Consider the following 27690-nt stretch of genomic DNA (forward strand, 5'->3'; position numbering starts at 1 on the left):
TGTGCAGCTTAGCTACATGCACCCACAGCAGCTGTCACTTTTGTCGAGCAAGTTAATCAAGCAAATGCCACCATATCCCACTTTCTATAAGGAACAACATGTTATAGACAGTAGTCTTGGGAGACGGGGAGGGAGAGAGACTTTATTTTAACTTTGAGGAGCTGGGATTTTTTTTTTCCCCTCTGTGTTAAAAAAAAAAAAAAGGAAAAAGGGGAAAAAAAAATACAATTAAAAAAAAAAAAGCAGCCAAACCCGGCAGCACAAACTGACACTTTTGTTTCCCCGCAGAACAAATATTTAATATGATTTTAGCTCCAATTTGTACTGCGGGGAGGGCTGTCCGGTTTTAATTAAATTTAAGGGACTTAGGGGACGCGGTTAGAAAAGGGATGGGAGCTTTTTGTTTGCATTAGTGCTTGTTGGTAATAATATATTGATTGTCAATCGCTAAGCCAAAAAGATTAGTGTAGTAAATACTATTATCTGAATGCCACAAGTGAAGTGCTAGCTTCCCGTCCCCACTACTCCCTTTGTGAGGCGGTTTGAATCACCGGTTGTTATTTATACATTTTCTTTGATAAAACCAACTTGTGTGGCTGATTTTTTTTAAGCCCTGCCTCATTAAGTGCATAATGGCAGTTACGTGTGGGGCGCGCCGCTTTTTAGCCTTTCAGGCTTAAGCTGATATTCCTCTCTTCACGAGCGTGTTTCAAAACTTGTGATGTTCACCAACAATTGGATACGCTCCAATATTGTATGGATCAGATGCTCTCTCGCTATTGCCAAAGACCACGAAACAACAGAACGGGATCTGCAAAGAGGAACCAGAGAGCTGCCATCCTGCCCGCTGCTGCTCACCAGGAACAGCCTTAAAGTCGCTTTCCCATCACACGGGATTCCTTGCGTGCACACACTCTTTAGGTACATGAAACTGCACTGAACAGTACTTCTTTCATATAGGTCTACAGAACACAAAAGCAAAGCACACGGAGGTGTCCGGGCAGCCTTCTTTTTGAGGTCAGAAAGGTACTTTTCCCTCAAATTCATCTCTCTTTTCTTTCAGGAGATAGATCTGAACTTTGGGAACAGGTAGTGTTGTGCAAATTGAACTTTTCAGCACAGGTGAGAGTTTGGGATGTGAGGGGCAGCTGGTCCTCATGGGGGCAACGTGTCTCCCGACGCTCAGCCAAAGCTCTCTCTCTCAATCTCTACACTCAATCCACACAGCTCTAGTAAAGCGCCAGCCAGCTGATAAGAAACCCTATAAACCTCAAAATCTCTTTTTTTTTTTTTGCTTGTTTTAAACTGTATTTATTCTATTAAAACCTCATGCCCGTGCCTGGGCTCCCCCCATCACAAGCACACTAAATAAGCAGCCATACATCTTTTCCATCCCCAACACCCCTATGCGTCCCCACAGCACCACTGCTGTGGGTGCAGGCGGTGTCCTCAGCGCTGCAGTTCCCTCTGTATCCTTTAACAGGGAGGTTTCATTCACACTGACAATGCAGCAGTTATTATTTGATTAATTAGTATTATTTAATAATGTCACAGTCCCAGCGTAGCATAATAGGGTTAAGCTGCTAGCCGGAGTAACTCATCATCTGTCTAGGATGCAAATGGCATCACCGAATTACATTATTATTATTATTATTATTATTTTCCTGTCTTTCCAAAAATAAACCACGCACACACACACACACACACACACACACACGCACAAGAAACATAACTTTGCATGGTGTAAGAGCTCTGCCTTCAAACAGAAAAATTCCGAATGAACGCGGAGCCGGGCGCCCCGATGTGCCGCACGCGTTTTGCAGTACATATGGCATCTGTGCTCCCCCACCACCCGCAGACAGCAGCACTGGGACACCCAGGCTGCCACTGCCCCGGGGTCACCATGGGGTCCAGCTCAGCCCCACAGTGGCTTCTAAGGACAGGGCAGCTACAGTGTGTGCCCAGCACACGGCTCCTAAATGAAGGAGCTCCTGCATGAAAGCAGCTAAAGCAACTCACAACCCCTCCTGTACGGACTGCCTCTTCTCAACCACTTTTTTTTAACCTCTAAAATATTCCCTGCTTATTTCCATTTTTTCAAAAAAAGGCATGAAGTTGACATGCTAAAATCTGAGTTCCTATATAAGGAAGCTGGGTATAATGCCGCATCCACACAGTGCGCTGCTTTTTTCCTGTCCCAATCTCAGGGCCTCACTGGTGCAATGCAATCCGGATCCATGAGGTGCAGCCCAGCACCTCAGCAATGTTTTAATTACACTCGTTAGTACACTGAATTGGAAGCCATCCCAAAATGGGGAAGCGAAGCCGAGTCCACCACAGCCCACACACTCCCTGTGGCTCCCTGCCTTCAGTGCACCTCTTGCCCTGCACCTGTTGGGGCCATTCACTGCTATGGGGGGGGGCACACAATCCCACACCCCGAAATAAATGCTGCCCTCAAAATGCCGCACGGATCAGGGCAGCGCTGACCTTGGAGCAACAGAGCAATCAGGCTGCCTGCTTAGAATGATTAATGGAAAATCTCCTCTGGAAAAGAAATCAAATTAACTGTCTTCAACCAAATGTCTACTGGAACATGAAAAGCTGTTCTGATAAAGACATTTAGGAGGAAAAAAAACCCTCATGAGCATGTAAAATCCAGTGACAGATCTAGGACTTATTTTATTAAGAGTCTCCCTAAAATAAATTAAACAGAGCCTACTTAAATGAACACTCCATGGGAGGACAAGAGCTGTCGGTGGGAATGGATGCAGGGTTGCTCTCTGCACATGCCCACAGAGCTCAGGGGTGGGAATAGGATGGGATAGGACTCAGTTTCTCTCCCCCAGGAATATGGGATAAAAAGGGCTCCCAAAGGAAAGGGAACATCCACCAGCAAAGGGGATGTGTCCCCACATGGATAATGCACATCACCATTATGTCCCTTTCTCTCCCAGTGGTGCAGGTACAGGTCCAAGGCAGTGTCCCAGGCTCTGGAGATCCACAGGGGACAAAAAGCACTTCTGGGGGTAGGGCTGCCCGAGCGCCTTGATGGCACAACTCGTTCTTGGGGGAAAAAAAAGACAGGCAAAAAGCAACGCAGAAGAAACAGCTCAGTGGAGGCCATATCAGGACAGGAGTGGGAGAGTCTGTGCCCTAATGAGCAGTCTCGCTGCGTGGGAGGGAGCGATTGCTGTCTGTCCTGGGGAACACAGCACGCAGCTGCAGGCAGCTATGGGATGTGAGCTGAGCCCTGCATCCGTTCTTCCCTGATCCCGCAACCCCAACTCCTGTGTGAGTAATCCCATGCACCACGAGCGGCGGCACTGACTCACGGCCTGGCTGCTGGGTGCAGGATGGGGAGGGGAAGGGGGGTGAGCGGGGCTCTCTCTGTTCTGGCATTTGGTTGCAGTGCGTAAGGCTGACTGGGAAGAAATGCCATGGTCCTGCAAGCGCTGCTCGAAGGAGCTGCCAGCATCCAAATGGGAACCGCGCATCCAAGCGGGAACCGCGCTGAAGTCCTGAGCTCTGATTTTAGAAAGAACCACAGAGTGAAGCCTGAGCCCTGGAGATGGCCCTTGGTCTGAGACGGAGGCTGCTCCCCTGCTGGCCCTGCCTGCTCCCTCCTTTGCTGCTGCAGAGGACTTTGGTGACTGTCCCCTTCGCACTGTGCTGGGCACAGGGCAGAGTGAGCCCCCAGACCCCACTGATGCCACCCTGACACCAAGATAAGAAACTGCCTTTGCCCTGAAGACACAGAGGGGCTCATATGCTTGTTTCAAAGGGAAATGCTCCGTCTGGTGCCACAGACCTTCGAGGAAGCGGAACACGGTGACAGTGAAGTGGTAGAAGTGCCTCTGCACCGAGCACTGCCGCATCCTGCGCAGTATCACTGAGTGATTAAGTTCTTACCAGACTTTTTGGTAAAGGCAACCTTCCTGATCTGATAACTGCCAAGGACAAGCCAAATACGCAGGGTCAATCCATGCACACTTAATCCCCAGAAGGCAGATTAAGTGTATAATTGACCCATATAATCCACGTATCATCTCCAGTGAAATGTTTTCCATGTCCGGTTTAGGCAGACGTGGGCCCATAAGAAAGCTATCAGAGGCACAGAATTACCATGGCAGTGGATTTCATCAAAGTCGGAGATGGCTTTTTAATCACTGATCTCAGGGACTGCTAGATTTAAGCAGATGAACCGGCACTAAGCATATCTGCCTTAATCCTTATCTTCCACCCAGGCTGGTGTCTTCAAGAAGTACAAGGAGGAAAAAAAAAATAAATTAATTTTTTTTTTTTTAGGCCCTCGCAATCTTAGGAGCTTCTCTCCGTGTTTTGATCTCTCATATCAAAAGCATGTTTTTGTTGGTGTTTTTTTTTTTTCCTTCGGTAAGATATTGCATTAATCATCAGAGAGAAAAATGCCATCTGCGCTATTTAGAGACTGCGGCGGGATGCTGGGACTCGGAGCCTTTTGTCTATGGGATGCTCAGCCACGGCCGGGCAGGGCGTGCTCCTGCTCTGTGTGACAGTTGTGTGCACCAACGGATGAGGTTGGCACCCACACGATCTACTTTTCAGCCATTCACCCTCTGCATCGTGTGTATTCTGGCGGGTTGGAATCCACGTTGCGTGTACCTGAGGGCACACACACACATGTGCACACGTAGGAGCCACTTCCACTCCAGCACAGCCCTCGTGAGCGCAGCTCCTGCTGCATTCAGAGGAAACCGTGGGTGCGTAAACTCCGACCCTTCCAAATGTGAGTGCCCAGAGCCAAAGCGGAGCTGCATTCTGGGATTGGTAGAAGACTGCAAATTACCCTTAAACATTCTGTGGCTCAGCACTCTGGATGCAGTTTTGGTCTCTCCATCGGCACCAAACAAATTGAGATCCCTCTGTGCCACCATCAACCCCAGGGAAAGGCTGCATGCCACTATTCTATTCTTAAACTCCTCTGCTACCAGTGCTCTGCACCAACGGGGCCTTATTACAGTGTTTTAGCTTTAAATGTTATCAAATTAGTGAGCCAGGCCAAGTAAATAAGTCATGTTACTCTGCAGTAAACAGCACTGCCAAAAAGCTAGTTAGGTTTTGATTACCAGCAGAACTCCACGATCAATCTGTTCGTTCAATGATCCCAAGAATACAGATTTTTAAAATTAAGACGATGACTCTATTTTGGGGGAAAACAACCCACCCAACCCTGACTAATTTGCAGAATGAAGAGGATAAATGCACAGACCACACAGAAATATTACAATAATCTCCCACAAACGGCAGTATCCCCCAAAGAGCACAGTCCCGTACTTCAGTACAGAGGGAAAAGGACTTGGTTTCAGGGCTAAGAAATGGTATAAAATGCCCAAAGCCATGGATTAACCCAGCTTCTGTTGGGAGATGGAACTCTGCAGCCTCTGCTACGGGGAGGAAACAAAGAGGGAAATGAATGGAAACGCTGGGCAGGGCTGCAGGGAGATGGGGCAATTGGGAACAACACAGGGTTGCAAATCCCACTGAGCATGCAGGAGGCAACCTCACCCCATGCAATGCCCAAAGCCAAAAAAAGACAGAAGTCTTTTCTTAATGGCACAGAAAGGCGACTGAGCCCTGTACTGCAGTCAGAGGGGTTCACCTGCCCTCTGCACTGCCACCTGGCAGCCCAGAGCTGGGCTCACCCCGTTGGAGAGCATGCCGAGCCTGTCGAGAAGACAACCTCCAACGTGTTGACAGTCACACTGCTCGGGGAACCCCCAGACTAAGAGCACTGCTCCGCAGCTGCACCGGAGGGAGCGAGAACAAAAGCAGACCCAAGCCCAATTCAGCTGCTTATGGCTATTCCTCTACCTTAAGAAAAAGACTGCTCACACCTACCACTGATCTGGGAAACCAGACCAGCACAGCCCGAGGACTGTTTGTGCTGTGCTAGCTGTGTGCCCTCCCTCCCTGCCAACCTCAGCCCCCCGCACATCACGTGAGTAAAGCACGTGGCAGCACGTCCCACCTTGAGGATACCACCCTCCAAAGGGACCAGGGAGACTCGTGGGAAGCGGGGAAGGAAGGAAAGATTCTGCACTTGTTGCTTTCCACCAAGGTAGCTGCTCTTTTTTTCTGTTGTCACTGTTAATTTGTTTAAAACATGGCTTGGTAAAACTAAGTACGAACGGATCAAACTGAAACCAATATTTGTGCTAATTACAGCTTTTGGAAAATTGGAAATAATGGCCCAAAGGGTATAAACACACCAACTGTGAATCATAGGGAAACGACGAGGGAAAAGGCAGTGTGGGCATCGAAAAGAACAGTCCAGATGAGCTCTGGAAATCTAACTGCTCGTGGAATGCATTTCCCCACAAGCGAGCAGTGCACTCGCAGGCCTGCTGCAGATGGAAGCGACAGGCTTTTGTTTTTGTGTTTTGGTTTTTTTTTCCTCCCCGTGCCTGCTTGATGGGCTGTGCTCTGCGCGGGGCCGGCAGCAGCGGCGTGCTCCGTGCATGAATGAGGCTCTCTCAGTGGATATGGGTCATGCTAGTAGATGTACACAGCAAGATTATTTGACTCTAATTCATGCCACTTGATATAATGTGATAAAACATTTGACATGAGAGATAAGTTCCATTTTAATCCGGGAGGGGACGGGGGAAAGAAAGAGTGGGAATTAAGAAGGAGGAAGAGGTTTCCAAGGGAAAGAAAATGCGCAGAAAGAGAGATATTGAGTAAAGGAGGAGGTTGGCTGGAAGGAAAGCAGCTCTCCCTACACACTGAGGAAGCAAACGAGCGAGTAGAGAAAGCGAGTCAGACTGTTACAGTGCCAGAGCTGGGAGCTGGAGATGGCACTGCCGAGAGAGGGGAGGGAGGAGAGGGGAACAGAAGCTGCTTCGAACAGAAATCGCTGTATGGACAAATACCCTACAAGAGACTGAGACACTAATGCTACAGGCTGGCCATTAGCAGAAAACCTTCGCTATAGAACAGCTACGAGGACAGAAAGGCTGTACCACAACAGTAGCAGCAGAAACATATATTGGTTAACATGCATCCAAAACCAAAACAAACGGGCACCACAGGTCACTGTTCTCTCACAGGCCACTGAATTTTGCCCATGCAATTAAAAAAACAAACTTGAACATCTGGGGCAGCCTCCTGCCATGCCGCTGAGACTGCGGAAACCGTGTCTGAGCCTGATCCTTGGTGTCAGGCACCACGTCACAGAGCTCCAGAATGTCCACTCCCAACCAGCAGTGTGCTGGTTAGCTTGTTAAAATTTGGTACACACCATTTGCTGCCGGTTTTGGAGAGCTTGTCAGTGACAAACACTGTCAGTTGTGCACAGGAGATGGCCCTCAGCAAACGGGCTCCGATTTTCACACTGAGAACAATGACCGAGATGTGCCGTTACAGAGAGATTTTCCACAAGCTTAAATATAGTCAGGGCTCTCTTAGAAGATGCTGTTCCCTTGAAATCCAGGCACAGACAGACCAAGACACAGTACACTAGAGTAGAGATTTAAAGCAGGCAGAGAGCAGATACGAGCCTTAGTCAGAAAGAAAGGAAGGATTTATTTATTTTTTAAAGCTATAACCAGTAAATTTTCTCAAAATGTGACTTATCCTCCTGTCTTATTTTGTCACATTTTGGGTCTCTCCTGCTTGGTGTCCAAGGAGGAGAAGGCATTTACTTACATCAAATAACCTTTCTATATACATCTCCTCATTGACCTTATCACGCAGGACATCCTGAGAGTGGCGGACAAATGTCACATAGGCATCAGCAACATCCATCCCCGGCTTCTGCATGGGGGAGAGAAGAGAGAGAAAGAGAGAAAACCATGAATACGTTGCAGGAGCAGCTCCTCTGCATACCCTCACACTGCCTCTCTTCCTCCATCTCTCTCCTGCTGTCCTCGTTCAATTCACCCCTTCCTTACCTGCTGCGATGGGGACAGGGACACGTGCCCATGCCCAGCACAGAGCCATGCAATGACACCAGATAGAGATAAGAGCATTTCCCTACAGAGAATGAGAACTGAGGGGAAAATACAAAAAAAAAACCAAAAAACAAACCTGTTCGAGTTCACACTGCTTGATAGACTGAAAGCCAACTTACCTCAAAGGAAAGCCATTAAAATACTGTAACACGACTCATTACAAGAGCTGCCACAAAATCTTAAATTTCCATGGCACACTGTAAGTTTGTTAATAACTAAGTGTCATTAGTTTCCATTACTGTGATTTACCTCAGATCACAGAGCATCGTTTCTCTGCAAGATACGATTGTCAGCCGCTGCAAATTGAAGTTAGTTAACACATCTGTGTAATTTCCAGGGTGAAAATGAGGACAGTTTGGAAAGCAGTGGGAAGGGAGTTTTTTAATACAAAGCAAACAATTATCAAGCGAAGGGCCAGCGCTCGGCCCTTGGGAAGCTAGTAACATTTCTTAACACCTACTGAAACAATGACAAGGTATTAATTTGAAAAACAATGAGGACAAACAAACGTGGCAGTAGTCAAGTGTTACACTTTCAAGCAATTTTCAGCAGGCTGATCGTGCAAGGCGGCACCGAAGGCACTGCTTTGTGTCGGGCAATAGCAGCAGTGCCTGCCAAACTAGATTTAACCGGCGGGTGTCTGCTCAGCCACGCCATCTCCCCTCTTTCAGCGGGGACCTGAAGCAGCACGGCGGTGCGGTGGGAGTTGTGTGGGGCTGGCTGCTGGCTTCGTCAGCACCGGTGTAAACATTCAAGTGAGCAAGTGGGAGAAAGCCGCCATCGGTGTGGGAGAGACCGCATGGATTTGACATCATCTCCTATGTTGGGTGCCCCGAAAGAACAGCTCTATGCTCAGACTCGTGGTGACTAATATTGAAATGCGCTTGAGTGACAGGGAATGTCAAACAAAGAATCTCCACATTTGCTAGGGCATAAAAAATGAGTTCTGGGCCCCTCCTTCCAATGCTCTCGGTAACTTCTTTCTACTGCTCAAGGAGAACAAGATGGAGATCTCTGTGCCGGGATATCTCAAAGCAAACAAGAGCTCTTGGTGTGCAAGAGCTTGTCTTCTCCATGCTGGACTAAAGGTCTGTCTATCCTGGGAGAAAGAGTGCAAAAGATGCAGCCCAAGACGCCCGATAAATGTGTCACGTTATCATGTGAGAACATGCAGTCCTATTGCACTCACATGAGGTGCCTGCCCACTACACATACAGGCCACCAAACCCAGCGGAGTCACTCCTGATGTACTCCGATGAGAAGGATTGAATGCAGGGTTTGCGTGGTGTGTTAAGGACTAATCTTTTTCATTTGTAATTGCCTCTCTGCCTGTAATGTCACAGTAACCCCCTATTCCACCCAACATTCACCAATTATACTTCATCTCCATTTAACTGTATGTTTCTGGCAAGTTAAGTGCTCTAAGAACATTAAGGTCTCTTTTCTTTATGAATCAAGGTCTAATTAGAGTTGACGATGCATAATTTTTCCATACCAATTACAGAAAAGAAATAAAAAATCATTTTCATTAACAATTTCCCAAGCACATGTTGCTGGTTCATCACCATTTCCCAAAAGTAATAATAAAGCTATTTTTCTAAAAGAGTGAAATAAACCAACAATTAGAAGAACAAAAATAAAATAAATCCGCGAATGTGTTAGACGTGTGTTGGCTCAGTTCTAACATGTCTGGACCTTTTTGTTTGGAAATTGTTCTGTATTTGCACGAGTCCAAATGAAGAATTAACAGAATGCACTGCTCCTGGTTTTATTTTCTATTTTTTTTTTTAGTTATTATTTTTAATGTGATTCAAGCCAATGGCATTATGGTGGTACCTTTCTGACACCATCAGCAAGGGTCTTATAGTGGAAATTATTAGTGGAAATGCTAAGTCAGGCCTGAAGCAGTGATTGAGCACCTGGTGGGAAGGCAGGGCCAACCCAGAGGAGTTCAGGTGCATGCAATGCAATACCCCTGAGTGATTGGAAGGGGTGGAGCCAGGATCTACCCCTTCCCAGACCTCATTTAAGGGTTGGCAGTGGAGGTGAGGGTATCTCCTGCAGGGAGTCCTTGCCTACCTGTGGTCTTCTAAAGGTAAGCAGCTCTTTTCCTGCTTTTTGTTTTTTTGTGTCTGCTGCATTTGGGCTTGTTCTCATTTGCTGTAGTCAAAGACTTTGCCACCCCGCTGTTATCACGATACCTTCCATCCCATTGTAGCATTACAACACACCATAAAACAAAGCACAAAGCAAATTACTATACAGAAGTTGTTTAAATGGTGCTTACGGGTACATCCACGTATTTGGAAGCAGCCTTCACCTGTAAAAGGAATAAGAACAAAGTCACCTTCAGTATGCTTTCAGGCTTTTCCTTTGAGCAGCTGTAATAGCTCTATTGCCAAAGACTTGGGACAACACAATGCTGAGTAGGGGGGGAAAAAAAAAAGATGATAAAGTACATTTCCCACCTAAAATAACAGGGAAGCGTGGTGTTTTCTTGTTTGGGAGTGTTATTTTCACTGCTCTTCAGGCTCTAATAGCAACGGATGAGTGTGAGCATCTCCTTTCCTGAAGTGAGCATGGGTCCATCAGGACGCACTGTTACTGTCGGGGGGGCCTCACTCCTCACACAACACCATGTGTCGCTCCAAGCAGCAACTGCCGCTGTAGGAGCTGCACCCAAGGATGCAGGGGTGTCCCAGACAAGCACTGTGCCTCTGCAGGATGGCACAGCCATGGGCTCTAATGGGATGCACATGGGCACTGTGCTCACACCTTGCACCTGGGGTGCTCTGGAATCAGGAGAGAACCCTAAAGCTTTTCAGCCCCCTGACCATGGACAGAGACGTGAGGAAATCTGATGACTTTTCTTCTCCCCTTTTTAGAGAAGCTGTTTTGGTACTGCGGAGAGGACGCTGTGCTCTGTGGCATCCTTGTGAGCCTTCCGGACCCCAAATGTGATTGCCTGTTGCCTGGCACATGTGGCAGGGTGGTCCTGAAGGCTGGGTCCAACTTTTCCAACTGAGCAACTCCCAGCTGCCCAGAGAGACCCTCTCACCACTGCAGCATAAGGCACCATGTCTAGAAAGTGTCTAGCTGGGATTTTCCCCAACACTTCTGCTTTTAATTAGGGTAAGCGTTGCCGGCCATCTTTGTTTGGGTGTAAAAGCTCACCTGCTTTTAAATATTTCTAAAGCTACCATTAAAACAGCCTAAATATAACACGCACACAGTTGCATCTTGGGATGAATAAATTATGTGTCCCGAATGAGAGAATGAATGTATGTGTGAGACAGAATGTGAGAGTGGGTGGAAGTACTCATATGGTGTGTGTGGGGGGTGCATAATTAAGCACAATGAGGCGATACAAAAGACCAGACTGGTGGTAATTGCTGAGGTGAATGCTGTGAGCACTCGCAGTGCCCTGGCAGCAGGTGCAGGGAGGGCAGGGGAGCAGGAGGGGCTATGGGGCCATCCCCAGCGCTGGCTCCTGGGGGCAGAGAGGGCTGGAGGGGTACAGGGCATGTCCCAGACGTGTGCTGCCAAGCAAGTGGCAAAGCAGGGAGCTGGTGGAGCTTCTATCCCTGGAGATTTTCAAGAAAAGGGTAGCTGTGGTGCTAGGGTTTAGTGGACATGGTGTTGATGGGTTGATGATTGGACTCTCTGATCTTAGAGGTCTTTTCCAATGTTAATGATTCTGTAAAGCTTGTGCCAGGCACGGGCTCCCTGCAAAGAGGTGAAGCTCATCTTGCTCACAGGTATCCCTGATCCCAACAGCTGCCTGGGCACATCACCCCAGAGCTGCATGTATCCTCACTGCTCCCTCCTGGGGCAGCCAGGGGAAACCTGGATTGGAGTGCTGCTGGGCTCAGCCCAGTGCCACCGCCTCTCCTTCCCCCCAAGCCAAGAAGCAGAGAGAATAGCTCATGCAGCTTCCTGCCATCCCCCCCTCCACCCACAACAAAACTGAGCTTCTTCTCCTGCCCACTCCCCTTTAATCAGAATAATTACTTGTTTTTCTTTAAACTCAGATTTGGCTACATTCAGTGAGATTTCCAAACTGCCGGATGTTGTGTGATTTTTGCTAGGCTGCCGTTTTTCACAAATGATGTGACTTTGCCATGAAACGTCTCAGTTTACCATACAATTTTTGTGCAGAACAAAAATAAGATCTTTTACTTCTGTCTCCCTCGGGTAATGTGCAGTCTTTAGTTTTAATTACCGTAGGTGTAATTCTCTGCCTACGGAGGCCATCCAGATTAAAGGGAGTTTTAGCAGCTGTCATTCCTGTGACTCAGTGGAGCTTCACATGCAGACACCCATCCAGGGCCTGGGTTGCTGCTGCTGAGATGCACTTGAATGTAGCAACAAACAGAAATAATAATAATTACAAAAAAAAAAAGTCTGGCCAAATTTAGAAGGGTATTTTCCCTCTCAGCCCTCTGTGAGGGGAAGTGGCTAGTGAGAATTTATTAGGACAACAGATGCATTAATTTTATCTCAAATTTCGAGGCAAGAATTGGAAATGAGGAGAGCCTACTAGGTGATAAAACTGTCTGTCACAAGACCCCTGGTTACATGCCACTTGCCGAGAGCCTGGAAAACACGCGCTGAAAGAAGTCAGGCGAAGGGGGTGGGAGACTAATGCTTCCTAGATCTCAGTGCTTGGACCATAACACTTTGTTGTATTTGTTCAGACAGGGAAAACGTGGGAGGTGGTGCAAGCATGCTGTAACAAGAGAGAATTTCTGTATTTAGCGCTGCAAAAACTAAACAGAGTTGCAGGGAGTGGTGCTGCTCAGCACAGGCTTCCCAAGCACAGTGCTGAAGAGGTCAGGGCAGTCCCTCAGTCTCTCCTTGCCCAGTGCATCCCAGCTGCCCTCCCCCTCAGCAAACACTGGGACCGAGTGAAAGATGTCCCCTGCTCCTCTGCAGTGCTTCTTACCCCCTTGCTGGTACCCAGGGGGGACATTATGGCTCTCTACAACTCCCTGAAAGGAGGCCATAGAGAGCTGGGGGTCAGACTCTTTTTCCCAGGTAACTGACAGGATAAGATGTGATGGCCTTCAGTTGTGCCAGGGGAGGTTTCAGTCAGATATTAGGAAAAAATTATTCTCAGAAAGAGTAGTGAGACATTGGAATGGGCTGCCCAGAGAGGTGGTGGACTCGCTATCCCTGGAGGACTATGAGAATTTCAATGCAACTTTTCAAGCAACCCCACACACATGCATTTGGGTGCATTCTCCTTTGTGAGCCTGGATGAGAGAAGCCAAGTGCTCCTGTAAGTTCTGTAGCCATGCACTTTCAGAAGACCTTTGGAAATCAGCTGCTATGTGTTTGCCTTAAAAAGGTGTACAAAATTCTTCCTGGAATGCAGTTCAGACTGCTAAGAAAAGTATCCTCAAAGGTTTGTCCAGTACCTTCCTAGTAAATGGGGAGAAACATGGCAGCATAGACACCTTATCCATAACCTTAGGGTTAGGGCATTTTCCCCTATGTCTTCTAGAAGGAAAAATGGCACTCCCTAGATTTCCTTTATTTAGTTTCTTAAAATTCTTAATTTCTTAAAATGTTATGCCTAGAAGAATGAAAGGAACGCTGCCATGCAAGGTTTGCAATGAAGCAAGCTCCTTAAATAGGGAACTTGGATTTATAGTGCAGCTTCATAGGCTCTCTCAGCAGAATGAACTCCATCAACCTGAATGATGAGTGATTGTGTCTTTACACAATGCTACAATATGATGACCTATGCTTCTTGGGTGTCCAAGTACTGAGCGTGATGTCTGTCAACCCATGTGAGAATTTCAGTGCCCAAATATCACAGAATGACACAATTATTATGCAGTTGATCTAGTCCTGAGAGAGCAGGAGATTACAACTCAGGAAAAAAAAAAACCAAGGAAAGGAAGATATTGTCTGTACTTACAGTAAATGACAGGAAAGAAGAAAACAGAGTTCCCTCATCGTATCTAGACAGCTTGGCCAACACTCCTTCCAAAATGGTGACAAACTATGAACACAAAAAAAACACTGGTTATTTTTAATAGTTGAACAAGGGTGTAAAAATCAAGTTTGTCTTCAGAGAAGCCACTGGAGCTCTCAGTATTGCCAAATGGGTGCCAGTGTGGCCTCACACACGGGGCCATGGGATGAAGGTGCAGTGTGCATGTAGCAACCAGCACAGCCTCTCCCAGGGAAGAAGCTGGTGGTCCGTGCTCCAGTACACAGTGTCAAGCATGCAGCTAGATGGCTGTTCTTGTGGAAGAATCCAACTGGCATATGTTTAAAGGTCTCCACTGTATAATAGGGATGACTTGTTCTCAGAAAGTTTGAAACTACAGGAAAAAACACCCTGCCATCTTCCTCCCTACCTCCCAGCTCCCCGTGTGTTATAGCACGGCATACCAGACCTACACAACACTCCTTGGGAAATGCTGGCAGCTGATCTAGAGGAGCTGAGTCTGATAAAGAACACAATTTCCAAACAATGAAACCTGACATTTGGGAATGCATTTCCCACTACTGTTGCCTCTAAATGAATTTCTTAGGAAAGCATATGGTGATCTTGGGTCCCCATGGTGATCATAGGGGCGGTGACCACCTTGAGTGACATCCAACGTCTACGCAGCATGGCCACCCAACTGCACGGGCTGATGCTGGTACCCCACAGATAGAAATTCCATTCTTTAAAACCACTTCTGGGCTAGTATGCCAATCCTGCTAACAGTGTATTGCATCTTATGCATTTCCTAATCATCAAAGAGTCAACATGAAAGGGCAGGGAGATTTATGATCTTTCCCGTGAAAAACAAGAAGCCAATTCAACATCTTAACGTGTCATATTTTAATGGAAACACATATTAAAAAGCAACGTTAGCAGTGAAACACTTCACCTGAAGCTGAAGGTTACCTTTGCCACTAGGAGTGTTATCATTTCTTTGACAGTTTCCTCAATTAGTTCATCTATTTTTGAATGGTACTGGTGCTAAAGAAAAATAAAAGGAAAGGCAGAGGACAATATTAGCACTGATCACAGGCAAGAGTGCTATGGTCATCAGTCTCTTCTTGAGGCAAACTAGAACATGCAGCAGTATTAGCCTGAAGAACTACGCAGCTGAATCTCATCTGCTCCTCTACAGTGGCCTGTGATTATTTACACTTTGAGAACTTGAAGCCAGGCAACTGCTCCATCAGTCTGCGGAGTATGGGCAACCCTTCCCTCCTCTGCATGCCTGCAGCTCCAGGAGCCACAGCCACACATGGGAAGGAGGGCTTTGCCACACCTGGGAGTCTGCAATGTGCTGAACCACCGGGAGGAGCTCTGCAGCCTACTTCAGCAAGGCACTCGAAGGTGCGTTACGCATCAGGTTCATCAGGTACAAGGTTAAAATTAAGCACTTGTCCAAATGTTGTGTTCAGTAACTCTGGAATAGATTTTAAAGAAACCCATCAAACAGAGAGCAATTTTTTTTCTCATGCAAAAGATGGCAGCAAGCACAGAGCTCTGCGTGTCAGCGGCCCCGCGTCCCATCTTCGTGCTGGTGACCGCAGCCACTGCTTACAGCAGCTCTGTGTCTGTTTGCAGCCCAATTTCTGCACATGCCAAACCTTCCTCAGCTTGGGAGCTCTGCTGCAATCAGCTGCAATATGGCTAGAATAGGTACTAAAATACAGTCTTCTACTAATTTAGAAAAGACCTGTTTCCAATACAAGATTTAATTAGGGAAAACATACAGTATATTCTTATTTTCAATGGACTGAGAAAATGCTGATTATGACTGCTTTCCAACACAAAACATTTGATTTTTCAGTCAAACATTTCAAGCACTGGTGCTAGTCACTATATTCATTACCACTTGGCATTAATATTGTTTTAAAATGTTAACATCAAATCACATTGAAAGAGACAAATCTGCTTTAAATACTAATCAGACTTTGGGAACGAAGACTGTGAGGGCTTCACAAATGCTAGACGCTGGTCTCAATGTCTGTCAGCAGTCTGAACTGCTCTACTGTTTCTTTTTTTTTCTTCTGTGACAACAACATATTAACACGAGAATTTAGAACAAAGAAAAGAAGTTGGACACACTTACTTACCCACTCTTTAGCAAACTTTTCAGATGATTGGGGACAGAAATAAAGAGAAAAGTGCAAAAGACAGGAAAAAAGAAAATATGAAGATAAATGAAGAATAAAACCAAATGAAAAAGAAAACAAACAACCTAAAGGACCTTTTAAATGTGGTTATGGTAACAGCATCATGCACAGCAACAGAAACAATTAGCAGGAGAAAACAAAACATGAACAATGTCAGAGATTCCTGTGTGTATTTGCAGAAGGTACAACAGCACATGAGCTATCTGCTGACAGTCCCCTATGGGCTGTCCAAGAGCAGGGCAGGGGTCTGCAGTGCTGCCCACACATCCAGTGGGGCAGGGCACACTGCTCCCACCTAAACACAAACCAACAAGCAGTGTTTGCATTTGGAAATTCCATTTCAATGTCAAGACTTATACGAGTCTGTTGTAGCAATCACGTTTACCTGAGATTGATGTGTTTAATGCAGTTAGGCCTTATCAGCTTGCAGATGGACCTGGCACAGCTGACACAGCTGGAGACATGGCTGTAGGCTGAGGGACTGGTAAGAGCTGGATATGGGTGAGAGAGGCTGATGTCCTCAGCACCAAGGCCAGGACTTGCTAAGAAAGATGCTAAAGGAGTTGTGTGCACGTTGGGGGGTGCTGTCCTCACCATGTTTTCCTTCTGCAACTGTATATTGTGTGTGCGTGTGGAAGACTTTTGATTTGGCTGACTCCTCAGGAAGGAGACAGTGGGAGGTCAGATTGGAAAGGTGAGGAGGAGACAAAGAAAAGCACAAGGACAACTGGAGGGCTGCTGGGGCTCTGGGGATGGAGAAGAAATGAAGGAGGGGTGGGAGAGGGCTGAGGGGTGGCTGGTGGAGGCAGGGCTCAGCACCAAGGCGGTCAGATGAAATGCAATGGCACCAGCCTGCGCTTCTCCAACCCCAGAAAAGGATGCTTAAAAAGCAAATAAGAGTACTAATGGAATAAAAATGCAGCTCTGAGAGCAGGAGAGGACTGCATGCAAACACAGAGGTTGGTGTCCATAGGGCTCTGACCACACCTTCCCATTAGGATGCAAACTCTGGGGCAGCCCCGGAGCAGTGTTCAGAGATGGCTGGCTCCTAAACCAGCCTTCCTAACAGCTCCCTCTGCATTACCTAGGAAAATGCCTGAGGTTAAAAATCACCCAACTGGTTTGCTTTGCTCAGTGCAACCACTACTGGTGGAGTTCACTGCAGCCTTCTATTAGCTCCATTATTACAACCCGTAATCAGTGCACTACAATGATTCAACTTGACTTTATGTGATGAGTATCTTGCCTTGTCATGTAACAGATTGTGTGTACGTTGTATTTCTCTAAGGACCATCTGACCTTAGATATTAAATAGAAACATACTAGACCAACTGAGAAACATTTAATACATACATTTATCCCCTTAGATGTATTAAAAATTCAGAGGAAAAATAAATATTTAAGATGGTAAAGTATGTTTACCAAATGTTTTAACAGCTGCCTTTAGAGACAAGGAAATGGAAATGAAATGATGGGTGTTTGTTTCACAGGGTAATGCTCTCAAAATGCGTTCAAGTATCTGTTAAAGTGAGCAGAACCGAAGGTGGGCTTCAGAGAAAGGCCACGGGGTGGGAGGGAACCCCAGAATGAGGGCAGAAAGTGCACCGAGTCTGTCTGCCCATGTACACTGCTGATAAGGAAAAATCAGGGAGCTGTTCCATGCCAAAAGAAGAACCCTCTCTAAAATCCCTGTTCCTCATCTCTCCGCTGTTTGTCTGTTCCATCATTTCACTGGGACTGGAAGAGCAGCAGTGGCATTCTGCCCCTTTGCCTAAAAGCAGAGCTCTGTTCCTTAACCTTGACCCTTCCCTTGTACGAGCATCTCAACGTGCAGCTTTACACAGCTTCAGGAAGGGGAGGCAGGGGTAGCCAAAATGAAAGAGTCAAATGGACGGGGTATAGAAACACACATTAAAAGGAAGAAAAAGGGAGAGTGTACACCATACTGCAGCCCTACATGGTAACTTATGCACTGCTAATTTCCATCTGCTTTGCAGGTCTCTCAGTTCCGCTGTTAAAACCCCTTACCCCTGCAGGTGCTGCTTGCCACAGGCTCAGGGCTGCTGTGCCCAACACCTCCTGCAGCAGCCCAGGCAGATCTGCAACCACTGAGCATTACTCATGAGCACGGGAAGATGCAGAGAGGGCCTGGCCATGCTGTAAATGGAGACGGTTGTGCCACGCAAACACTTCACCTGGTGATTTTATGAATGCAAGGAGCTTGCTCTGTCACTGTATTGGAATTAGCTTGATCTCCAAAATGTCCCCATCAACAACCCAAGCCATTAAAAACCCAGAAATCCAGGATCACCAAGCTTGCTGATTACAGCCTGTATTCAAGGAAGTCACAACCAAAGGAATTTCAGTCTACTTATGCAAGTTATTATTTCTTTTTCCATTCAAGAATCTCAGGAACAACTTGTCACTACTGTTTTCCATGTGTTTGTGTCCAGAAAACAGTCATACATGGAAGTCTGTTGCTGATGCCAGGCTCCAAAATGGGGTTAATGATTTAATACATATTGTCATCTCACATTAAGCAAGCTTCAGAGGTACCTTCTGCACACTGCAGTCCTTGCAAAAAAAAATCATTCCTAAGTGACTGGGATGCTGAGTGTATATATTTATCAGATTTATCTGAGAGCAATGCCCTGCATATTCATCTGCACACTCTATATGGAAGGCTAAATCCACAACTGATAACACATCTCTGAACCCAGCACAACAGGAGATAGGAAATTTCATTACATTGCCTTTAAAAGCTGTGAAAAGAAGAACCTGCATTTTTACCTCCTGGCCCATTTCCATGCTGCAAAGCTTTGTTGACTGAGCTTTGGCATCTACCATGACATTAAACATGGTGCATATTGATTGAGGGACTCGGAAATCTGTTGATCGGCTGGTTTTCTGCAGTTTCACTTCAAATGCAATCCTGGTTCTGTTAAGGAGAGCAGAAAAAGATGCTTCAGTTTCTTTTTAAAATAGTGAAGCTAGTAACAATGTGAAACACAAGGCTTAGAAGAGTTCAGCAAAACAGAAAGCGGAGTGCTACTGGGAGCATTACAGTGCAATCGATAACAAATGTGCTTTTACTAAAAGTGATTTTCCAGTTTAAAAAGAAACACACTCCCTGGAACACACACTATTTATAAAGCGTGCAACGGTTTCAGAGGCACTATGACTTTCTCATGCTTGATAAACAGTGTGATGATGCTACAAACAGCGGTGTCAACGCACACCTATCATTTGGATGCATTAGTGATTTACAGTCACAAATAGCAAGCCTGGTGCACTGAAGGAAGCTCCTGCTGCCTTCATAATATCCACTACAAAAAATGGGAACTTCTTCATTGCTTGACTGAAAGTACACTGTTGGATCATAATGGTTTGGGGTCTGCTTGTCTTTCTTTGCTTGCTGAAACTTCCTAAACATCTCAAAGTTCATCAAAATGATCTCCCTGAGAACAGGAACAGTTATGCATGGATGAACATACATGAGCCCACACAGCTTTTTGGAAGCAAAGACTACAGAATTTCATCTGTGCTGTGTATGAGAATACCAGGCCATGTGTGATCGGCCCCAGGAAGCCCCACAGTACAGTGGGCATTGCCTCATCTTTCTCTTGAGCCCCACTGAAGATTCCAGAGGTACTTCACTGATCTAACCTAGCACAGAACAATTATCACATCAGACAGAACCTGCCAACAAATTAACATAGGAGCTTCTATTTAGAAATAACAAATAACATCATCTGCAGCTCAGGAATAACTCTAACCTCCAAAGATCCCCAAGGTTTATGCAAAGAAAAACTAATTTACAAATGTGAAACTCCTGTTTGTGGGATCAGATCCGAGCTGGTATGGAGGTCCTGTTGCCTGGATGTATTAGCAGAAGAGGCCTGCCTTGCAAGGGCTGCTTTCCTGACAGCCCCAAAATACAACCGAGCGTGGAAGGCGGGGTGGATCCTCCATGGCATTCAACAGTTCAGAGACAGACGCGAAGAAAAATGTTGTGTCAAACTGAAATTGCTAAAGAAACCTTAGCCAGGCCCTGTTTGCAGGTGATATAAATAGGGAAAGCAGCATATTGGTTTACATCAGCAGTGGCATTTGAACTGATTTAATTACCAGTGCCAGATTTAGCCTGGACTCGGGGACTAGAATCTTGATAATTACTGAAAGGACCAAAAGTGACTGGGATTTTCCATCTCCTTGTAGAGATGAGCATGTTCCTACTTACTTGTGCTCAGAACCCTTATATATAGTCATACCATTACAAGCAGGGCCAGGTTTTCACAGAGGGGCAATATATCTGTAGAAGGGTTGGAGCAGTTGGGAGAAAAAAGCCAGTTCTCAGGCACAAAAATCCTTCCTCAGATGTACCCGGAAACGGGCTTATTTTTACCCAGTTATCTCCAACAACCTCACCTGATCTTATTTCTCTAAATCATCATGGCTACAACTGCACTGCAGATGCAGCAAAGTTGCCCATTGTATCACAGAATCACAGAATGGCTTGAGTTGGAAACGACCTCAAATATCACCTAGTTTAAACCCTGTGTAATGGGCTGGGCTGATAACCACCAGAGTAGGCACCAGATCAGGCTGCCGAGAGTCTCATCCAACCTGGCCTTGAACGTCTCCTGGGATGGGGCAAAGTCCAGTTTAAAAAGGAGCAGAGCCTGTGCTGCCCTGTGCTGGCTCCTGCAGAGCATTTGCTGCTTACAGGAACAAACAGCACTGCATTCACTCTTAAATAATGGTCTGACAACTGAAGATCAGCTTCCATGCCAGCCAAAGGACCAAAACCAGATGCTGCAACGTAGGGTGACTGGCTCAAATCAGAAGGCACCACAGCAACCTCATTGATCTCAGAAGGGTGAGAGCAAGCCTTGAGCTGCCCGCTGCCAGCAGCCAAGCCTCCTGCCTCCATCTCGGGGACCGACCGTGCCTTCTATGGTGACGTTGGATATCCAGACTGTGAGAAAGTGCGAACAACAAACCCCATGCTCACGCTCACAGAGTGGCCAGGCAACTGCGGTACAGAACAGCCACATCACACATTGCATCTATTATTAGCAGTACCAGCTGTATTTGGCACTCGTTTTGCCTTTGGTCTGTCTCTTTGTCTATTAATTTTTGCACGAAGGAATGCAAAGTTCATTTCTTCCTCCTGCCTAATCAGCTCTGACACCAAATGAACATAAATTACTGTGGGAAGTTCGACAATCTAACGGTAACATTTTGTTTTCAAAACGACAGCTGCCTGTGTGTTTGAAGGTTTTTAAAGAAACCTCTCTCTTTTGGAAGACCTGCAGGTGAGCATCCTGCAGTGTGCTGACGATACACCGGCTTTCTTCTTTCAACAGCAGATGTGAAGCCGGTGTGCCAAGCTACACTATCACCCTTTTAAGAACTGCTTTTTTCTTTTTTCTTTTCTTTCTTTTTTCTTTCCCCCCCCCTCCCCCATGGATCCATGTTTTCTAGCTGGGATCTTACTTGGGGCTATGCCTTCAGCATTCAGCCCTGCTGACACCAAACTGCACTGACAAAAACTCAACCTCTTGTGAGGTGCCAACAAGTTAACAGCCCCATAAAGCTTGAAACATTCACTGCCTTCCTGCTTTCTTGTGAATATAGAGTCATAGAATAATTAAGGCTGGAAAAGACCACTAAGACAATCCATTCCAATAATCAATTCATCGCTGCCATATGAGTACACGCTCTCTGGAGCCTGAACAGGCAAACACATGTTTGCAGAACCCACAGCAAAGGATGCCTTTGCACTCAGCTGGTGCTGGGCAGAGGTGAGCTGGGGCCCTGAATACATGATGGCTGAAGTGCTGCTGAAAGGCAAAGCACTGATAGTGAGACAGAATCAACTGTTGCTCCCCCTGTGCTCCTGACTAGCTCGTGTGCACACACACCTCTTCACACAGGACTCGATCATGTCACTCGCCATGAGCTTCAAGCGCTGCTCCAAGTGTTTCCCAAACTCCTCCTCGGGCCAGTGCAAATCCCGGATGAAGGTCTGCAGGGCATCCAGTTTCCAGAACAGATCTTCTGAGGTGCCTGATCCATTGCTGGCAGGGCAAAAGGAGAACAAAAGTCAGAGGTGGCATCGGGCTCTGTGTAACCTGATGTGGAGACCATTCCTGCAACAAGTGTGGAGCAGACAGTAGTTTCATACACAGGACAACGCTGGCAATCTCCACCATCAGGATTTTGAGTTTTACCATACAGTTGCCTAATCTACCTTGCTGTCATAACCCACAAAACTCTCCAGACCAGATGAGTGAGACAACACCGAGTTACACATACTAACAGGAAGAATGTGCGTATGGTAAAAATCAGCCTTAGTTAATAACCACATTAACATATGCGATTATTAAGAATTAAGGCCAGAAACTGTGGTAGAAAATCCTCGATCCATAATAACTACCATACCAGAACGTATGCAGTTATTAAGATGTGGAGTCTCATGCAATTCTCCCCCCTCCAAACCGCATCTTTAGGAGGCCTGGTCCCGCCCGCTGCGGGCCCGGATCCGGCAGAGGGACAGTGCTAACAAGTGGTGCGCGAGGACACGCGTGAGCTCTTAACAGCTGGGAAAAACGGGGGTGAGTCAATTGAGCTGAGGGCTCTGGGCATCTCACACCCAGGACTTTTGACTGGATTGACTGCTGCACCTCTCCACAGATCTGCCTCTTGCAAAGGCATTTATAGGACAACAGATTTTTCTAAATTTTTTTTTTTTAATTTCTTTTGCAACATCTTTGGCCTGTCACAAAACTCTCTATTTCTCTCCATAGCTTGTATTCTCGAACCCACACCCTTGCCCAGATGGAAGTCTTCGGTCCTGCAGCTACACCGGCTCTTTTCACAGTATAATTATATCCCAAACCTCCACTGACAGAACAAAAATACAGAACTCGATGGTGCTCTGTTTGTGCAGAGACATTTATGCATCCGTAGCCCTTCTCCCTCCCTCTCTTCTTCTCCCGCACTTTTTTCAGAACAATTACCAAGGGAGCTTCAAACGTTTCGACCCCCTCCTCGCATACCACTAATGCTAACACAGTAATTTAGAAGATATTTAGCACACCATGCATCACCACTTGTGCCGACATCATCTATAGAAACAGATGAGGGAGGGTGTTTCTATTGTGACAGATGCCAGCTGCATTGAGTTAATGCCGGAGGAAATCGGAGCCAATGCTTATGTGGCTGCCACCAGGTGAAAACTGTGGTCCCAACATGCCAGGGGCACTATGGTCCTGTGCTAGCGGGGAGAACGATAGAGAGGATGGGTCACCTCCACGGCAAGAGAAACAGATCTGACACTAAGCGACAGGTAACACATCCTTGATGGAGGGGATGGGTGAGTAAAAGGAAACCAGGAAAGTGAAAAGATAAAGAATCAGGCATTTCCCTTAACCAGGGGGCAAGGGTGCAGCCACCTCCAGTGCTGATCTATCTGCCAAATCTTGGTTTCTCCTGGTTCAAACCTCTGCTGGAGTCTAAGTAACAGTCTAAACCCGGTTTTGGAAGTGCACGGATTTATGTCTGAAATAATTAAGTACGTGCAAACACAGTAATTGGTATTTACCACAGCAACATTATCACACCCATTTGGTTTCAAAATTTTAGAATTATTATTTTTGGTCTTTTTCTCACTTTTGATTAGGACTGCATGTGAGTAAACAATATATTAGATTTATTTCCAAGTTGCACTGTTAATATTTTGCTCGTGAGCACTGCAATTACTCCAGTCACATAGGCAGCTTGCAATATACCATTTATGTTCACATTTTCAGAGGGATTATCCAATTTTCTGTCATGACGTGATTCTTATCTTTTCAAGGGCAATAACACACAGCATGCACAGAGAAAAAGATTAAAACTTTCAAGTACTCTTTACAGGCAACTGCCTAATCTAGCCTTTAATATATCTATCTTAGCATGAATATGAGTTGTATCGCTTTGAAATAAAAAATGAAAAATCCAATAAAAAATTAAACACCAGTGTTTGCTTTACTTATGGTTCATCACCACTGCACTGCAACAAAGCCTGTGCATGGCAGCGGCGTTTGGTGGAACCCAGGTGTAGATGTAACCTAGGGTGTTCCAGTAACAGTAATGGGGGAGAATCTGGGAAGCTTCTTTGGTTTTATCCTTTAAGAGTCACACGATGGTAAGGAAAAAGCGACTCATCTGTGTAGAGTTGGCTGAGACCATCCCATGTTAGCATAACCATAGATAGCCCAGGAGAAATGGGGTGAGCCAAGGACCCGTGTTAGGACATCTCGGGAGACTAGCCAACTGCAACACGGAGGTCTGGGCTTAGACCACTTGTTCCCCACTCTGCATTGTTTGGTGACCAGGGCCCTTAGGAGAAAAAACTGCAGTAGGAGCAGAAGTTGCCTGATGTGTGCTCTGATGAGGATAAGCACTGCTGCCCTCCTGAGCACATCCAGCTTGCACAGGGAGCCAGAGTAGAGCCCGAGGTTCTGGTGGGGCAACTGCATTGACACAGTGCCCATTTTCTACATCCACAGACAAAGGTTCGTGTTGAAAATACCTTTCTTTAGTTGGCCAAAGGATAACTCAGGCTACAGTGATGGAATTTCAATTGCTCTCTGGGCCCTCTCACAACCCTAATAAGAGTTGTTCCTCTATGTTAAACTGTTTCATCAAAATCAAGACAGTAATTATCATCCAGGCAATGTGTAGCTTGAATTAAATAAAATTCAGTGTTAGATCTACATCTGGTCCACAGAAATTGGTTGACTGGCATTGAAGTTGGCTCATCTTCCCTTTTGGACAAAACTCTTTTCTGAGACACATCATTTCCCATTATGCACTCTGTGTTTCATATGTTGGCCAGAACGTGTCCCATTGGTGACAGCTGTTTTGTAAAGCCAGATACTTGCTCAAACTCTCAGTGGGAGTAAGAAAATTTTCAAGATTTATACAAAAAGCCCTCAAAATACACATGCCAGAAATTCACTAGTGTCTCATTCAGAAAACGTCTAATTAACTGTATCACTCTTTAAAGTTTTATATAATGCACAGAAACAAACAATACATATCCATGCCAAGATGACTTTAAATTTAAATGAGATCTAATTTGAACTGAATACACACTCAGAATCATAAATAGCAGCCATCCATGACGGTGCAGAAAAGCTAGGCATTTGTGGGATGCCTAGCGGGATGTTAACTGGTAGATTTGGTACTTTAGGGAGATTCACATTTGGTAGATTCACATTGGGCAGATTACTTGTTAAACTCCTGTGGAAGAAACAGACAGAAAGAAAAAATACCATAACAGTGACAATGCAGATGTAGCAGAAGCACATGACACTTATAAACAAATCTGCAGAATTCACAGCACGACGACAGTTAGAAAAACTAAAGCAAAACATTTCAGAAAGAAGCATGAGTATGAAAGCTTAACAGTACTGTTTTTGCAGTCTGCAATAGAAAGCAAGTTACTTAAAAAAAAAAAAAAAAGAATGAAAGAAGAGGAATCACAAAGTAGCAGCTTAACAGAGTACTCAAACACCCACACAAGATAACTTAACCTTCAATTCCTGATACCATTTCAAAACGCAGAGAGCAGCCTTTACTTGGAAAAACCTATCTCATAAGGAAGTGAGTCTTAGTTCAAGATACTCAGGTTGGATGGATATATGAAATAGCTGAACGAAGCGAGCTACCAGAAAAGTCAGGGCGCTTTTCTTGGCACCAGGACTCAAAATAATAAACATGGTTTGAAATTCTAACTGCTGAAGTTCTTCGGAGTTTCTACTGCCACCAAATTCAACCAAGCCAGGATTGTACTCCAAAAACATTCTTTCTTCTTGTACTCTGAAAATAACAAAGATATGCTAAAATCTGGATTAATCCCTTCCTAAGGGAAGACTTGTGCCCTAAGCTTACCCTTGCATTTCTGTGTCTCGCAGGTTGCCCAGGTCTACGTATGTGCACTGTGAATGAATTGCATTTAATACATTTAGGGCTGGTATATGAATGTTTCTTGGCTGGAAATGGGCCAGGGAGTGATTAAGGCAATCAAAAGTTAATTTATGAACCAAGTGTACTTGAGCATCATGACTTTAACAAGCATTTTCAGATATGCAACTGTTATGCAAAAAGAGATCTTTTAAAAATGGGCTAATGTATTAATTTAATCTGAAATGTTGTTTTTCCTGAAACAATGTGTGGTATAGCAACACCACATGCCTAAAGTTTGCAAAACACCATCTTTTCTGGATCATTATTTGAGCTCGGTAAAAGTGGAATCGGGACTTCAGACTTTCAGCTTCTTGTTGTACTGCTGAAGCTTTTCTGCTGACCTGCATGGACCCAACTTTGGCATTCAAACTTCCCTTGGTGGAAAAAACACAATCCAAATCCTTCTAGAGGGGGAAAAAAAAAGCCTGTTGTTTTCTTTTGTTTCTACGCTCCTTAGTAGATTGGACTTCACTTTATCTGCTTGCCCTCTTTGTTAGGCAGTAAGCAGATAGGAGAATTTACTGATATAACAAAGCCATCCATTGTTTCCATTCATACTGTATCTGCCTATTACGATGATATGATTACTGAATGAGACACAGACTTCACAGCGACTGAGAGGGTGCTAAATCTTCAGAAATGGCAGTGCATGTGGTTAGATACTGCTACGGAATAAAGAAATAGCAAGAGGTGGACAACATATAAATGTATAAGGAAAAGCAACTTAAATAACTTAGCCAGATGGTAAATACATAAATCAGAGGACCTTTGGTTTTAATATTAAAATTCAAGAAGTGACAGTGTTATATTAATAAAAACACTGTATTAATAAAATGTGACTTCTAGAGTAAACAGTATACTATATTCACACGGAAACATATTTCTTTTATACAACACATTATTTTGCTGATGCAAGAATATGTTGTAAGAATAAGTTAGTACTCCTAAAAGGAAACAAAACAGCAAAATAATGCCGTATACTATGTTAACATACAGCAACTAATTTTAAAAATATTCTCCTGAATTGACATGCACAATTTTGCAGGTTCAACTCATCTAATTATCTGACTAACAGTTGCAGTGAGACCTGTAAAAAATGATTAATATTACCAACAAATGTTCCAGCCCGCAGTTGCTCAGACCATAAAAACTACAGGTCCAAGACGAGAAACTGTTTCTAAAAGCCAGCCATGCCTATTTAATATAGATGGCTAAATATAACCTCAGCCATCAGGCAGGGAATGTGGGCATTTGGATCAACAAGATGAGCGCTGTCTCATTTAAGAAGCTTTGGGCCTGGATCCTGGTACGTTTGAGAAAAGACGTGCACTCCAGAGCTGTACTGCTTGTTATCTTGGTTTCTTCTGCTTCACCCCATTTGTTGGCGTTGGAAATGGCTTTCACCTGTGCTGCCTGTGAGGGAATTCTCAGTGCAGACAGGCTGGCAGCACACCGTGCCAGCATCCCCACGCTCACACCGTGCTGTGGTGGTGCTGATGGCAGGAAACACGGTCCAATC

At 45.4% G+C, this 27690-nt stretch overlaps 1 protein-coding gene across 7 annotated transcripts in view; it reads right to left on the minus strand.

Moving 5' to 3' along the window:
- CADPS (calcium dependent secretion activator) overlaps positions 1-27690 on the minus strand; it is a 170979-nt gene that overhangs the window by 8423 nt on the left and 134866 nt on the right. For 3 of the 7 annotated variants that reach the window (XM_065749919.1, XM_065749917.1, XM_065749918.1), the window contains 6 exons: positions 22079-22234; positions 18942-19089; positions 14905-14979; positions 13921-14004; positions 10282-10314; positions 7690-7797 (listed from right to left, as the gene is read on the minus strand). In XM_065749919.1, the coding sequence (XP_065605991.1) occupies positions 7690-7797; positions 10282-10314; positions 13921-14004; positions 14905-14979; positions 18942-19089; positions 22079-22234 (604 nt within the window). Of the gene's footprint in view, positions 1-7689; positions 7798-10281; positions 10315-13920; positions 14005-14904; positions 14980-16091; positions 16107-18941; positions 19090-22078; positions 22235-25298; positions 25446-27690 lie in introns of all 7 variants that reach the window. The other 4 variants (XM_065749915.1, XM_065749914.1, XM_065749916.1 and 1 more) reach the window with 3 other exon arrangements.

Source organism: Cyrtonyx montezumae, unplaced genomic scaffold, assembly GCF_038088225.1.
Source record: "Cyrtonyx montezumae isolate F1298 unplaced genomic scaffold, pur_monq_1.0 scaffold_6, whole genome shotgun sequence".
Classification (NCBI taxonomy): Eukaryota; Metazoa; Chordata; class Aves; order Galliformes; family Odontophoridae; genus Cyrtonyx; species Cyrtonyx montezumae.